The sequence below is a fragment of the Poeciliopsis prolifica genome, unplaced genomic scaffold (assembly GCF_027474105.1).
Source record: "Poeciliopsis prolifica strain line A6 unplaced genomic scaffold, Auburn_PproV2 SCAFFOLD022, whole genome shotgun sequence".
Lineage (NCBI taxonomy): Eukaryota > Metazoa > Chordata > Actinopteri > Cyprinodontiformes > Poeciliidae > Poeciliopsis > Poeciliopsis prolifica.
Window position 1 is genome coordinate 5956131 of NW_026562397.1, and position 16652 is coordinate 5972782.

The 16652-nt window shown below is 38.6% G+C and overlaps 1 protein-coding gene across 2 annotated transcripts in view; it reads left to right on the top strand.

Annotated features, from left to right (window-relative positions):
• Positions 1–16576, top strand: part of LOC129369839 (CD166 antigen homolog) — a 68124-nt gene extending 51548 nt beyond the window's left edge. Inside the window, exons 7-16 of one of the 2 annotated variants that reach the window (XM_055045483.1) lie at positions 981–1105; positions 2523–2655; positions 3029–3141; positions 3251–3377; positions 5271–5392; positions 9369–9501; positions 11959–11988; positions 12436–12547; positions 13909–14043; positions 14137–16576. In XM_055045483.1, coding sequence (XP_054901458.1) covers positions 981–1105; positions 2523–2655; positions 3029–3141; positions 3251–3377; positions 5271–5392; positions 9369–9501; positions 11959–11988; positions 12436–12547; positions 13909–14011 — 998 coding nt within the window. In that variant the 3' untranslated portion in view covers positions 14012–14043; positions 14137–16576. The remainder of the gene's footprint in view (positions 1–980; positions 1106–2522; positions 2656–3028; positions 3142–3250; positions 3378–5270; positions 5393–9368; positions 9502–11958; positions 11989–12435; positions 12548–13908; positions 14044–14136) is intronic. The other variant, XM_055045484.1, reaches the window with a different exon arrangement.
• Positions 16577–16652: the final 76 nt, after the last annotated feature.

Below are 16652 nucleotides of genomic sequence, written 5' to 3' on the forward strand. Positions count from 1 at the left end.
TGAAGAACTGGACCTGGACATGAAATAGGCTGGAAAACAAACCGAGAAAACTAAAGGATGAACCGGTCCCCTATTTGATCCAGTCAGAAAAGAAACTTTTTGTTCTCGTTAGCCTCTTGTGAATGTAGTTGCATCTTTAATTTTCTATATCTTTGAAAGAACTTCTCATGTATGTTGGCAGCTTTTCACATAAACTGAAAACAAATAAGCAAGGTTGTGAAAACGGTCATTACTTTAAAAACAAAATTGTCTCTCAAAAAGAAAAGTTTGGGGGAAAGGAAGCCCTTGCGCTACAGTTCAAAACCGATAATCGGCTCCCGCCTGCAGAAATGTTGACAATTAATTCATGTTAACAACAGAGGGTATGATAATACTGATTCTTTTTTCTGTTCATTTACAGTGTGTATCTGAACACAGATGTCTGCTGTCTGGTTTTTGCCTGGGCAGGTTAAGTTATTAGCTGACGTACTGATGAAACGCTCATCTGTCTATCCAGTAGATAATGAGCTGCAGATAAAAATTGCCTCTGACCCGTCAGAGAATCAACAAACACTGTTGCAGCTGTTGCTGGCTAAAGCTTGTTTTTTTTTTTTCCTTTTTTTTATTTTATTATTTTGCTTCAAGCCAAAACAGGCAAATTCAGAGAAAAAAACCTCACACTCACAGGGTGAGTTGTTTGTTTGTTTGAGGACATACGTATTGAAGTTACCTGCCGACTTCAGTCCAAAGTGGAATTTCATTTCTTTGTAGAAATGAAATTCTTGAAAGAGTTTGCTTCAGATGGAGCGGAAACGCAGCTTTGAAAGGATCGTTTGCTCGAGTGCCTCCGATTATGACAGTAATTCAGCCATCTTCCGAGGTGCAGAGTTTGAGCTCGGCCTTCCACTCAGTCGAGACCTGAGTGGAAGGCCTCAGAGTGTCCACGTGTCAAAGTGGACACTCTGACACGTGTCCACTTTTGTTTTGTTTTCTCTGCTCAGACTCCACAGAGAAGCTCGTCCTGGAGGTCATCTCGAATTCTCCACCCGTGGAGGGAAACGACGTGACTCTGAAGTGTGTGGCGGATGGAAACCCTCGTCCCACCAGCTTTAACTTTCACATCAAGGTACCTCAAATTCAAACTTGTGAAGAAAACTCCTATGTAGATCTCTTTTTTTTTTCTTGTCAGATTCTCAAGAAAATTTAAGTATCTAACCGAAATAATCTGAAACATGGTTTTCAGAAGCTACTCAAGCCTTTTTGTTTATATTTGGAAAAGAAATTGGTCCTTAAACATAATAATTAATTGTTTTGGCTTTCTTAGTGAAATGTTTGCGATAATTGGTAATGACAAAATAGAGCTGGGATTAATCAAATTATTGGTTTTTGGAGATTAAGCTTTTTAAAAATCTGGATTTCTTGTTTCCACCAATCCATAATTCAGAGTGATGTCAGCCATCTTGTTTTACAAGCATGTTTTACAGCTGCTATTAATTTGGACTTAGGATTCAGGTCAACTCTACGATGAAATATTAGAGACATGTTAAGATTGTCCTGTTATTTGTTACAATAGTCATAATATTACAATACAGTCGTACGGCAATAGAGTTGAGATAATAAGGATAAATAAATTTACCAAAGCTCTATTAATAGAAGAATAAAGTAGTAATTTTAACTCCAACATGAAGAAATAACAAAAGATTAAAATGAGAAAATGTTGAACAAAAATAGAAAATTTTTTAACACCATCATCAGTAGCAGGATTTTGAAATGATCGTACAATCAACTGCGCCTATTTCAAAGAAAGAGCAACTCGAACTGAACTCAGATCCTGGTAACTCCACTGAAGACTTTTTCCGGTTAAAGTTTTTATTTTGGTAATTTTAAGACATTTTTCTGGTAAAATTGAATCCTTGTTCTGCCAATATTATGTTCTCGAAATTAAACAAAAATTCTTATCGTACAAAATGCAGGAAGCACCATTGTTATAATGAATGAAAACATTTTCATTTATTTGTAGTTTCTCTTTCAGAAAAGAAAAGAATGGATTCAAATCTGATTCGATATGTAAAATGTAGATGTTATTTTTTAAGCCACATCATCCAGTCCTGTTTTAATTCTTCCACATTAAAGGGTTTTTTAAGTGTGAGTAGGCTGTAAGTTTAATTTAAGTCCAGACTTTAATTAGGCCACTTCATAGCTATTCTTGTTCTTCTTAGAAGTCTCTCTTAGATGCTGCTCAACTAATTTGCAAATGTTTTCTGTCATAATACGTTGTTTGTTTGTTTTTTCTTAAGACTTTTTACCTTTCATAGCATAATCTTTGGTTAATCCTAATTTATTAGTAAATCAACAATAGGGATTTACTGCTAAATGAGTTAATTTAAATGGGTTTAAATGAAATCTTCAACTGAAAGCTGCATTTTACATTTATTTGGGAAACTTTCCTTTTAATTCTTTTGATGATGTGAGACATTTAAAAAGAACGACACCGTAGCCTAACCGAGCCAACCTGCTCCTGCTTCGTTGAACTCTTTTTGCAGGGAAATGTGACGAAAGTGGAAAATTCAGACAATTACACCATCACAAACATCTCACGCAATGACAGCGGAGAATACAAATGCTCTCTTATTGACCACCCCTCCATAGAAGCAGCCAAGAACATCATAGTCCAGTGTAAGTAGTGTTTTGTTGTTTTACTTCCTTTTTTTATTATTTAAAAGAAAAGCAACTAGAGGTTTGGTAATGTGTCTGCACACCTGCATTATTATCTCTGTAATTTCCTCCTCTGTCTGCAGACTCTCTTTGCTACAATGAGATGGGAAGGTTTTATTTTTTTTCTTGTTAGAGAAAAGGAAGTCCTAATATCTCTCTTTTGCCAGACCGTCCTTTTGTGATTTGCAGAGGCGGCCGTTGTGTGTCAGCCACACGACTTCTAATAAGCTCCGTCTGTGAGCAGAGTGCGGAGCTGTGCGGTTTGACAACGGAAAAACGCTTCCGCCCCTATCAGACCTCTGAACTTTCTTTTCCACATCCTGTCTTCCTTCAGTCCTAGACGTCAAATTAAACCTGGATAAGTCGGTCATCAGACGCGCAGGCGAGTCTTTGAATCTAAGTGTCGGCATCGATTCCTCCGCAAAACCAACAATCTCATGGACAAAGGTAAAAACGAAAAAAAAAAAGCAATCTTCCTTGGAGACGCGCTTAAATCGATTATGACGTGTTTGTGCTTGTTACTGAAAGTGCAGATTTTTCTATTCATTTGATGCAGGGAGGTGTTAAGATGAACAAAGAGCCCAAGATCACCAAGCTTGCCTACTCAGATGCCGGTTTGTATGAGTTGGAGGTGACGATGGGCCCCCTCAGCAGAAAAGCTTCTTTTCATCTGACTGTTGAAGGTACGGGTTAAAGGAAACGCTTTGTTGCTCAAAGTTTGCTGGGAAGATTTCTAATTCCCTTGTGTGCGGATGGGAAAAAATAAAATAAACTCTCCAGCCTGCTTGCGCAGCTCAACACCAAAGAAACGAAGCGAAAGAATGGTAAACATCTCTGAAGCTCCACAACTAATTAAAGCGTGATTGAATTTATATAAATTAAAGCAAAGGAAAACGGTGAAGAGAGCTCTTTGCAAACATAACTTAATTTCTGTAGAAGTAAAACATTCTTAACATAATGTTAATTTGCAGAAGAGGCATGACTAGGATTTCTCTTTTTTCACCTGAAACATTCGATGTTTCTATGGATGCACGCAAGAAAACAAAGAATTACGATTTGTAATTTCTTTGGAGATTTTTCACACTTTGTGATGTCACAATCTCATTTTTGAATGTATATTTTATTTGAATTTTATGTGATAGACACAAACCTGAGTGTGGCATGCTGGGGAAGTAGAAGGAAAATGATAGCTCGAATAAAACTGATATAAAAACGGCAAAGCATGAAGACCATGGAACACAGAAGACGGGTCAGGAATAAAAATGTGGAGAAATGTCAAAGCAGAGTTAGGTTATAAAACGATATCCTAAGGTGTGAACATCTCAGAGAGAGTATAGAGGAACTACCAAGACATGGACGTCTGTCCAATCTGACAAGATGGGAAATCAGACCAGCAGCCAAGAGACGCACAGTAACTTCTGAGAAGCTGCTGAGAATCACGAGTCAGACGAGACATGTTGCTGACATGAGCACAGTTCATCACGAGTAAGGCTGCATAACGTATCGCAAATGTATCGTCATCGCGGCATCGCTCAATATTCATGCAAACATACATTTTTCATGTTAATGTAATATCTTGTCATAGGGCAACGGAGACAAATGGCTCTGTCCAAAGTTCACAGAGGGATGGAAGCACAGATAGAAAAGAGTGGAAACAAGAAAATAAGTATTGTGATTAATATCGCAATATTTTCCAATACTGTGATGATTAATGTGCCGCCCTAGTCCTGAATAACCAAACTGAGATTTATAGAAGAAGGAGGAAAATTAAAGCCTTAAAATATCTTAAATTATTATTTTTTTAAAATGCAGATTGGCCTTAAGTACGTTAATCACAGGTATTAAATTTTGCAGTGGCAGGAATCTTTCTAGTGGGATTTTTCTGTCAGCCAAAAGTTTAGTGGGACACATACATCTGCATTACTTTCTTTGTTTTGCGTTGGTTGAGGCTACCGCTAACTAGCTGCTAGAAAACCCTTGTTAACTAGCTAGGATTTTTCTGTCTGTCATGGGTTAGTGTAAATTACCAGCATTTTGCTATCTAGCTGATAATGAATATTTGCTTACCAGCTAGATAGCTGGCTAGCTGCTAGCCGCCTCCTGACACCAGCTGCTAATATACACTTTTTTTGTTGTTTATTGCGTCTACTATCCTGGTAGACTCATGTCAATTGTCCAGTCTGTTGATTGAATGGAGTATGGTTGGTTGTGCTACTGAACAAATCAAGAGAATTATGGAAAAGCGAGATTTTCTCACTTTATCTGTCTTATGTGACCAAACACTGTTAGCCAACCTTAGCTGTCGTAGTGTCTCCCTTTGCTGCTGGGATAAAACGCTATAAAAGAGGAAGAAAGAGCAATATTTGTTTTTATTCCCCGTATTCAGGTTCTTTGTTTATATTCCTAAAAAAAAAAAAAAAAGAAAGTGGTAGCAAATGTGGGATCTTCCCAAAAATGCTATTCCTCCGAGTTGAGATTTTTCTCGTATCATTTTACATTTCGTCCATGAATGAAACGCGACCAGGACAAATCACTTTCTGCTTCAGGTGGATCTGAAATGTTCCGTGCCGTTGCAGGTGCTCCGGTTATCAGAAAACTGGACGATCAGAACGACAAAGACGGCCACCGTAAAGTCTTAATTTGTGAGGCCGAAGGTTCCCCAAAGCCAGCTGTTTCCTGGAACATCAACGGCACTCTGGTATGCACACACACACACACACTCCCATGGAAAGCTCATCCCCCTCTCCAGGATTAAATGAAATTCACTCCTGCATAATTTTTGCAATTTTTGCGGGGCATGTGTATAATATTTTATATAAGTGCACATACATTTATTCATAGTGGGTTCAGATTTTAGGCAGTTGGAGCCTGGATGCATGTGCAGCTAGCAGGTGTTAGCACCTTTGATAAAGACGTTAAGACACCTTGAAAGAGATTTGTTGCTTAATTTTATTTAAATGAATCTTTTACAAGAATCCATCAATAAATACAATGTTGTTACATTATTAGTTAACAAAATCACTGGTGCAAAAATGATCAGTCCCTAAAAATACTACAAAATAAAGTAAATTTAAACTTTTATAAATCTTCTGTTTCACTGAGGAATAAAAACTGGAACTGTGAAAAACAATGCTTACCACACACAAGAGGGATGTTTTAGAGAGACTAAAATAGTCATTAACATTTACTGACAGTACTGCAGTAAGAGAAGAGCATAAAAAAGGACTCTGGAGACATTGTGCAAAAAAGGAATTTATACAATCATTTTTTCAGTTTTGGCACCAGTGATTTTATGGAAAACAATTCTTTCTTTACTTAATATTTTCCACAAATGAGTAACAGCACCAGACTTTTCAAATCTTTTTACTCCTAGTTTATTCTTCTGCATTAGAAGATTCTTTTATCTGAAGACTTTAAGTGTTACAGTGAGGAAGGAGAGGACAATACTACTTCACCAGGGGCATCAGATAGAATGGAGGGTGTGGTTTACTGCATTAAAGGGGCGATGTTACGTATTTTCCAGACACATAGTGTCATTTCATACCGCAACTATGTAACTATCTTACCTTAAGTTGTTATAAAAATGCTGAATATATCAGACATGACTTAAAAGAAATTTGACTTCGCAGTTTGGCGCCTTGAAATTTGACATCTGTCTCTTTAAGAAGCACCTGCTCTTTCCAGAACTCTGACTTCAGCGGTGCTTCTCATTATGCCATTTACAAACGTTTTTAGGAGCGTTGCACTGAGAAATAGTTTGAATGATGAGGTCAGCAGATGAGCAGCTCCACCAGGTGTTTGCTAGTTGCTGCTGTCGCTAGTCTGGAGGAGCCGAGTGTGGAAGATTTGGGGGTGAGATGCTCTGTGAAGAGGGGTGAGGAGGAGGCTCAGCTGGAGGCAGCAGCTCGAAAGAGGAGGTTTGGGTGAATAGGCGGTGGCTTTTGTGAGCGTAAGCGTTCAGACATCCCTGAGTGGTTGCCATGGGCGATTCGGGGATTTCTCAAACATGCATGAAAGAATCAACACAGCACTCCAGGTTTGTTTTTTTGTTGAAAGCATAACATCATAACATGAAATAAAGCTCAAAAAAATTCCATTTTACGTAACACTGCCCCTTTAAGAATTCACTGTGCATCATGACTGCTGTACTTCTACTAATTTATCTTTGTTATGAAGCAGAAAGCTTGCAGAGTCGTGTTATCTTCTTGGCTTCACTTTATGATATCTCCAAAACACTCAACTTCATGATTTTCTAAATGGACAGATGCCATTAGCTAAATTCAATTTAGCTGAATGCAAAGTGCCAGTGGAAGTTTTCCATTTTTTTTTTTTTTTTTTTTTTTGGAGATAGAGTGCTTGGTGTGAACTGTCACTGCAAAGTCTGTAGTTGCAACACAAAGATATGAAAGTCTATAGATGTGATTACCGTGACAGCGGATCGGGATTCTAAGCTGTCAGAAGCACTCTATGAGCAGCTCTCTTTTTTTATATAACAAAATACATTTTCTAAGCAAATTGTTAGCCAGACAGTGTATGGCATTTAATGTGACCCTTCAGATGATGTGCAGTGCTACACAGTGAGGTGACAGTAAAAACTGAACTCTTTCATGTCTCTTATGTTGTCCACAGGAGACAAAGAGAGGGGCTTGTTTTGTTTTGTTTTGTTTTACTGCCCACTATCATTTCTTCTTTATGGTTGGCTTGCAAGACAGTTCAGTTCAATCGATGTCATGTTATCCCTTACGGTATTCGTTAGATACAGTTAGTATTCGTTAGTATTTGGGAAACCGAAAAGAAGCTTTATTCATCTTAGCCGCATTTAAACCAACTAATTATAATTGAAATGGCTGGCAACTCTGGCTAATGACTCCACACCCGACACAGGTTCCCACTTATCACCTGCTCACGATTGATAGGCACAACTAATTCGTCGTATTTCAGAGAACTTATATGGAGTGAAGATGAATTGAGAATACGTCCTGTTAGTGAGGAGAAATGTAGTACAGTGAGTGGTGAGGGAAGGAAGCGGGGGAGAGACGGAGAGAGCTGCTACTCTATTCTTCATACAGTAGGAAGTGTCTCTTGCAGCTCCAGCACTTTTTCTAGGTTCTCATTAAAAATAGCTTAAAACTGTGGAACAGTATGTCCGAAAATATGTGCAGCTTTTTTCAACTTCTGTTGAAACCTCTTGATGCCATAAGCCATCTCAAATTCACATCACATTTAGTTTCATGGAGATGCTTGTTTAGTTTCATTTTTTAACACAGCAATTGTAAAATTATTATTATTTTTTTTAACATTAACAGAATATCAGCAAACTTTGTCCCACATTTTTAATGGAAATGCAGCTAGTGGTTGATGTGCGTTGAGGATTTTTGATGAAATGTGATGCGTTTGGCTTGTTTCATAATTGATGACTTGATGCTGCTTTTATGGAGTAAAGCACCTTGAACTGCCTTGTTGCTGAAACGTGCTACACACATAAAGTTGACTTTTTTCTCTTTTGACATCCAATTTAATCTGGAGAAGGCCTCCTAGTTTAGGCAGACCAGTGCTAAATGTTTTTTGACCACCCTGCCTTCTTCAAGTTTCCCAGTATCAGAAAAACTTTTCAAACCATTTAAAGCAAAGAATCGAAGAATCCTTTTCGCGTTCCAGGAGTTTCCCTTTTCACCTTTAAAGCTCTGGTATTTTCTTGGCGAATCAATAGCGGTTGTCATAGCAGTTCATTCCGATACTGGTCTTTGATGCAAAAAGGCGGCATGTCTGTATTGCAGTACACATTGAGGTTACAGCTGCTCCACTAAAGAACCTCCGATAATTAAAAGCCATGAAGGACTCTGAGAAATTCCAAAGAATCGACCAAAATCGAGCTTTTTCTTTTTTTTCTCTACGCGTGTGATTCTGCTTTCCTTTTCGACTGAGCAAAGCCTCCTGCCTCTCCACATTAAAGTTAAATCACATTGTTTCTCCCGAGCTGCAACACGTCTGAACTCAACCGATCCGGTCTGAGCATTCTTGGGCGGTTATTCCAGGTGTTTTGAAAGAGTGAATTTTTTTTTTCTTTCTTCATTTTACTTTCCCCGAGGCTTCAACTCAGTATTTTGCAGCAGAGCACTATAAATACATCTCCCCCCTGCATACCACCCCCCTCCTTTGTTCCTGTGGTCCACCTGCATGCGCGCTGATGGGCGAGCCTCTCAGAGAGGCACTGTGAAATACAGATGAACCTCAGGCTGTGTGCGGGATTCTTTTCGGCTCTCTCGCCACAAAAATTCGAAACATCCTGAAGCTGTGTGCAATAATTCATCAGCTTTAAAGGTGTTCTCTTATCCTACAGTTAAAGTAATGCAGCTTCTTTTTTCCTCGATTTAACACTTCACGCCTAAACCAATGAAGGAATCATTTTTGGCTCGTTAGCGCATTCACTGCAAACGTTGCATCCTCTGTTTTGTGTGTGTTTGTTTGTGGAGGATGTGAACGGGGTGTTGGCAGTTTGTCTTTGTGTCTGGGGTTTTCCTCTCAGGCTTAGAAGTCTGTGTCCCAAAGGCAGAGGCTGCTCCTTTTTGTCATGAACAGGCTTCACTTTTGCTTAACTGTAAAACATTGCCACCTAGTGGCATGGACAGGTAAGTGAACGCTAACGTGTTTGTTTCCTTTCTCATTTCTTTCAGATTGATGAGAAATCCTTTGACAATGGCACAATAAAACATAAGATCTCAGTGATGCCCTCTGCAAACCTGAGTGTAGCTTGTACAGTGACCAATTCGTTTGGCATTGACACCAGAGTCATAACTGTGTCTTCTCGTAAGTAAAAAGGAGTGACTGCATGATCCTCTCTTCTCTCTCTCTCTCTCTCTCTACTCCAAATTTCTGGGAGTGCTGTCTTTCTAAATGTTTTTTTTCCTATTTCATCCACTAACTCTTTGTGTCTGCATGCTCATATAACAAATACACATGAAATATTTACTCAATATATAATCAAATTTGTCTTTTAACTGGCTGATTCTTAAAATTGGATATTAACATATTCGGTATTTTCAACTGTAGTACAGCTAAACTTCGCTTTTGGTCATGAAACACAGAACGTGACATTGAAATCATTTCCAGACATCAAATTAAATCTAGAAATGGTCCCATATACTGTCAAATTTTAAATATCTATTTATTTTTTTATCTTCGATTTGATGACATAAAAGATACAAGATTGGCATTCACAATTTATTTTTATTTTTTTGTCTTTCTGTGAGGATCGGTCGTCAGTTGTTTAAATTGGAAGCTGAGAGAACAGCATCTAAAACTGTCTTTGCTTCTTAACATAATGATGATTAGTGCAGCTAACTACTAAGACTCTCCAAGTGTAATTTCCTTGAAAATTGAGACCTTGATTTTAGGCCTGAAATTTCCAAAAGACTCCTAAGATTTCCAAATCCAGCTGAACAGAGGCTGAAAGTTCAGCAGGACAAAGCAGAGCTGCTTTTTTTTCTGCACCTCATTGAAGGCGCTCCCATACCTCAGCCGAAGCGTCGAAATCCCACCGATGTCAACGCATGACAAAAATTGCGTTGTCTTGTTTGGAGGGACGCGTCATCCTCCCATTACGGAAAGTCGGGCTGGATTTGAACCATTTTTCACAGAGTTCTGTGTGATTGGTCAGAAGCTTGTTGACGTATTTGATGTGAAGATGCGGTCCGGCAGCGATGTTGTTCGATTCAACTGGTCTGCTTCCACTATCCTTTTTCTATTTAAATGCAGGCAAAGTACTTCTGAGAAATGTTTAGCAGACCCAGTGAGGAATCATGTACATTTGCATTCTTCAAGAAATACCCATAAATATTACACAGCTGAAATGATTAATTGCGTTAATTGTGATTAATCAATTATTGAAGTAATTGTCAACTAACGTAGTAGTCGGTTAATCATTAATTGGACTATACAGTCAAAAAGGCAATTTGCTGAAAGAACAACGTGCTTAAAAAAGGAAACGAATGATTCCTGTTTTGTATATTTTTCTTTTTTTGTATTTCGCTAATTGTCGAAATAATCGACAGAACAGTCGACTACCAAAATAATCGTCAGTTGCAGCCCTAAAATACTATGAAAGTTTGTGCGAATACGAACGTCCCACAAACGCATGAGTGCGCGTCTGTTGTTCAGCAATGGGTGAAGTATGGGAGACCATCTAGCCTTCCTGTTATCTGTTATAAGTCTTGCTCTCCCTCACTCTAACTAACGTTCCTTTACATTTACTACACATATATAATGTTAGCAACTTCTTTTATATATATGCTTCCTTTGACATATTTTTTAACGATGACACTGAAAATGGCCAACTTAGCGTTCAGTAAGTGATTATTTTTTGGAAGTTTTCAATGTTCCCTGTCTGCCGGAGACGTCTTGGTTCATAATGAGCCCTAACCTTTACAGAAGGCATATTCGCAGGGATATTGCTTTTCTAAAACACCGGTCACATCTTATTTTAATAATTTAAACACAAAATATACTTAATTTGCATCGATAACCACAGTGATAGCAACAGCAGAAGCTAACATCCTCTGTCTCATCGCCGTTCTCGGCTGACAGCCAATCAGCAGAAAGGAAATGAACTGCTGCTGGACTGGCTGATCTTCACACGCCAACCCGTAACGTGTCAAATAGTGTTGCACCCAAGTATTTTCACTGTCCAAAATTGTGTTTTGTTTTGAATATTTCAGATGTACTCTGCAGAGAAAATGAAACGACCAATTATCTGCGAGTGGCGTAGAGAAAAATCTGCAAATACTATTTTCTGTGGTTCAGAAACTGAGAAATTACTTAACTAAAGACCCAACTTTCACAAAAAAGTAGTCAACTGTATAATATCAATTGCAGGATACATGAAGTTTGGTTGTATATCCTGCAGTTTGTTGGTACCGTTGTTGTCCTTTTTTATGACACACCTTCACTGACTCAATCTAAATGATGCATGCACTTTGCACTGATTTTTTTAAGAAGTGTGCAGTGTTTACACCATGTTGTGCTCCTTCTGAATCATTCATCCCTGTTTGGAACGGCTTTTCACATCCTCTTTCCACCATGTTGGGATGCTGGATTTAATCTGTTCCCTCTTTGCATGCTGAACTAGAGTAGAAGTAGAGTAGTACGTTCTCTGGACGACAAACTTGGTTTTATGTTTTGTTTTGTTTTTTTTCTTTGGTTTGTTTTTGTACCCACTCCCCTTCCCTTTTTGGTTGGACGTTAATATTATTTCATATCTGATTTCAGTATTTGAGGATGTGAAAGTGGATAAACGAGGTAAGTCGTAGCAGTCTTCTACGTCTAACGTCCGAGTTGGAATTATGTAGTGCCGACCGAAAGAAGGCTCTCGGGTCGAATGTGTATCCCTGCATCGCTTTGGGTTTTGCAACTAGTGAAGAAGTATTAGGCTGTGTGTGGGTTTTTTCTTTTGTTTTGTTTTTATTTATTTTTTCTTTAAAAAAAAAACGTAAGAGGAATAGAGCTACCAGCATCCTGGCAAGATGTCAACGGTGATCATAATCCCATTGAGTGATAAAATAAAACTGGGAGGCAACCATTAACAGTCCAGTCAATAAATCACAGTCATGCTCAGCGCAGATGTGGCCATTCATCAATGCATTTAAAGCACATTGTTAGTTTTTAATTTTTTACGCGCACCCTGGATTTAATTTTCCCCACCAAAAACGGGTGTCAGGTCACCGATTGGTGTGGTTTGTCTTCCAGATTCTTCAGACGACGATGACAAAACCAAACTGGTTGTCGGAGTTGTAATCGGTCTCCTGGTCGCAGCGTTGGTTATAGGCATGGCCTACTGGATGTACATGAAGAAATCCAAGTAAGAAGACCTCTTAAATCTTTTCATAACAACCCTCGTAAAGTTTCCTTATTTATAAATTCGCTTTCGCCAGAAGCCCATTACAATAATGAAGGAAATTTCCCGAGTAGCTTCCACACTTTTGATGATTTGCACATCAAACTGATGTTACGTCAAACTTTATGATGTACCATGATTCTCAAAGGCAGATTGTGTAAAATGGCATTCCTCCCAAAAGCTTAAAATAGATTCATGACAGAAAAACTTCTCCATTACCTCACCTTGCATGGTAGCTCTCTAAATAACTTGAAACAGAAATCAGTCCTGACCTGAGAGTTGAGACACCTTGCAAACTTGAATGGACTTAAATAACTTTACAACCAGTATGAAATCTCAAGGGCTGCTGTAAGTGTTCCTAAGTCACAAATACAGTCAAATACAGTGATTACAGTGGACTGATGAGACTGGAACTTTTTCCTAAGTGCATGTTCCATTTGATCTGACTGACAAACATCCAAACACGGCGGACTAACATGGTAGTACTTTGGTCCTGATTATCCGGGAAGACGATATCTGATATTCAGCTGAGTTCCTCTTAGGTTATGGGGCAAAATCACCTCTCACTCCAATCAACGTAGTTTACAAAACAACAACAAATAATTAAGACAGCCAAGTTTGAGCATGATGTACCAAATATTGTGGACATTTCTGAAGGAAATGCATTAAATGATTCCAAATCCAAGGAATTGCAGTTTCCCTTCTCACTATGGCAATATAAAATTATGAGCAACTTAAGTTCGTTGACTTAAGATTTACTTGTAAATAAATGAATGGAATGAATTGTACTGGCATACTGGGTCCTATTGGTACTTATTTATTCCAACAATCTACAAACGATCGTCTTATTCCCACGTGTCTTCTTCATTATTGTGGTTATAAGTAGTTGAGAAGCTGAACTGGCATTACTGTGAGACCTGCGGTTTGTGCTTTGACCTCCTGATCCTGCCTGAGGCAACAAAAACAACCACCGACTCCCGCTTGAATTATCTCTGCTCCTGCCAAATCACATCTCCAGTGCGCTCCTGGACTTCATGCACCACCACGAGTTTGTTTTTTGTCAACTTTTAGCTCTGACAGGATGGATTACTAAAACATTCGGCGTGTCCTTACAAAGCCTTAACTTCGTGTTTCTAAAATGAAGGCCTGTGAGCTAGCTGCTTGTATGCCTTTGCGTCCATCCCATGTAAGTGTACATTTTTCTGAGCAAAACAGCTTGGCAGCACTACTGTTTAAAAGAAGTTATCTTCCTTCGTACACAGGTTTTAAGAGTACAGGTCGATAAGAAGCCCTGATGTTACATAATGAAATTTGAATCCTTACAGGCAAGGAAGCTGGAAAACTGGTGAGAAGGAGAACGGGTCTTCTGAGGAGGAGAAGAAGTTGGAGGAGAAGATGGAGGAGAACAGCCAGAAAGCCGACGTGTAGACAGAACCATTTCTGAAAGAGTGAAGTGAAAGGTAGAGGCCAAGGTGTTTTCATTTGTCTTTCTAACGTCCTGATACGACGACTGGCAAAATTTACCGTAACCTTTATTTGGCATTTCTTTCCAGCGAGGACGCAGAACTTTTGCACATTTCTCTTCACCTCAGTTCTGGGAAACATTACCGTTCATTTGGGATGACCACAGCTTGGATTTGGTTTCAGGGACACTTTTACAAAAAAAAAAAGCAAAAAAAAAAGCATAATCCAGACATCCCTCACCCCCTCCACTAATTAAACAAAAAGAATGGATACTGTATGTGATACATAAGTTGTCTGCACTACTGATACATGTGTAAAACTCGTCTACCATTAGGAATCCTGTTCGTTAGAATGACATTTTTGCAAAGGGAGAACATGCAGACCTTTCCTTTTGGGTTTCTTTTAGTTTGATGGAAGTGAAGTTGCTCCTAGACGCGTTGCCTTTGCCGTAAGGATGCGGAGGCCTGCGTTAGTCTGTGTTTGACTCTTAGCTCTCGAGTGCGTTGCGGGAGTCAAGAGATGTTTCCATTGCTTCTTAGTTTCATGCCATCTCAGGCCAGCCACCTCTGCCTTCAGTGTCAGTAGGTAGTAGTAGTAAAAATCTGTTTGTGCATTTATTTCTCTTTGTAAATTTATCGGATGGAAAAATTGATGATGTGATCAGGGCTAAGGGTACAGTGCCTCGAGAAAGCATTTTGTTTCCCCTTTGAGCCTTTACATATTTTGTCGTCATGTTGCAATCACAAACTTAAACGTGTTCTGTGGGACTTTTGTGATATTTCAGTACCCTTGGATTTAATTAAAGGGTATCAGATTAAAGAGGTCTGAAAAAGTCAAGGATTTTTGGTCTAGTTTTTAGTCTTGGAACAAGACATTTTAACTTACATGGGAAAATGTCTTTAGACGTACACAGATTCTACTGTTATTCAGCTACACATTTAAATTGTACATATTGAATAAGAATTCATTCCAAGACTTGAGTAAAAATAAAATAAATAATCATAATAAAGCAAAATCTTGTTCCACTGGCAGATTATTTCACCTATTAGTGAGGAATTGACTTGAAACAAGTTCATGCTTCTCGCTGAAAAGTTACTTGCAAGTTAGTTTTGCCTTATTTCAATTGTACCAACATATTTGCACTCAAAACTAAACCAAAGATACTTGACGTGATTTTCTTTCTTATTTTCAGCCATTTTTTTAAACAGAATCCATGACATTAAATCCTCTCCCAAAAAAACAGATTAAAGCTTGTGGCGGTAACATGACAAACGTGGGGACAACATGGAGTTCTTTGGATACTTTTACAAGGCACTGTATATTCTTAAGCGCAACATTAGGTAAAAAGGGCAATATGATTTTTCCATGTAAATTAGGAACTAGGTAATTTGTCACAAAGCTGTGTGTGGTGTTAAACATGTCTTTGGTTTTCTTTTTGTCTCACCAGGAGATGAGATGAGATTATTTTTGCTTTTCGTTTTTTTTTCTCGTTTCGTTTGTTTCCGTACTGTCCGTGAACTGCGCGTTCGGCGGAACCACGGCACAACACAAAGAAGGTAGATCACTGGGAGAATGTACAGCACCCGCTCGACTTGCCCGGCTTTAGTTTCCGCTTCACGCATCTCTCTCGCAAAACGATCCCGCCGGTCCGCAGACACGAGAGGACGCGTTAGTTTGTGGGGAACCTGGAGCCCGGCGCCATCAGCTTTGCGCTCCGTCAGTGTTTGAAGAACGATTGTTTCTTAAGTAGCCATGGCGTCTCTTTGTGGACCTGGGGGATGGATATGATGCGCGTCTCAAAGTAGCCTTTATGATATGTTTGCCTTCTTTTAAAAAAAAAACAAAAAAAAAATCTACCTGTAACTACTTAAGTTTGTGATGTGCACTAGGGGTTCCTGTTTCATGTTTCAAGTGTGTGTAGAATAGAATGGGATATGCGCAGCAGCTGTACATGTCACGATTTTTGGTCCATTTTAAGAGCATTAGTAGAAACTGGAAGAAAAAAAAGAATTTGTTTTAACACCGGGGATGTAATTGTGAAGTGTGTGAATTTTATTTTCTTTATGCTATTTATATCATTCAAAATTAGCGATCCTGGTAGGCATTTCGATTACCGTCACATATCTATGATTTAAACCGTCGCTAAGTTGCTTGCAGACCTTACAAAAAAAAAAAAGAAAACAAAAGAGATTAACTCATCAGTAGTTTGCGTAGAGTCTGGTTGAATTATATATCAAGCATGTTATAATCTCAGATCTCCAAGCTGCTGTTTGTTGCCTACCTTGTGGGGAAGAAAAAAAAAAACAACTATCAAATTGGAAGAATGACCAAAGAAAGTGAACATTGCCATGCAAGTATTGTAAATATCTGATGTTTGTTCTTTTTGTACTTTTGTTTAAAATAAAATGTACATTTTTGAAAAGTTATGGTCACTGAATTTGTCACGGTTTTGTGTTTTCCTTTGCTAATTTTTCTCTTTTTTTTCCCCTCATCTGATCATTTTTTTGAAATAAAGAAAAACACACACGAGAGCTTAGATTCATTTCTTGTATACATACACACAATATGGGGTCTCAAGACTGTCAAGAGAAAGGCATTACTGACT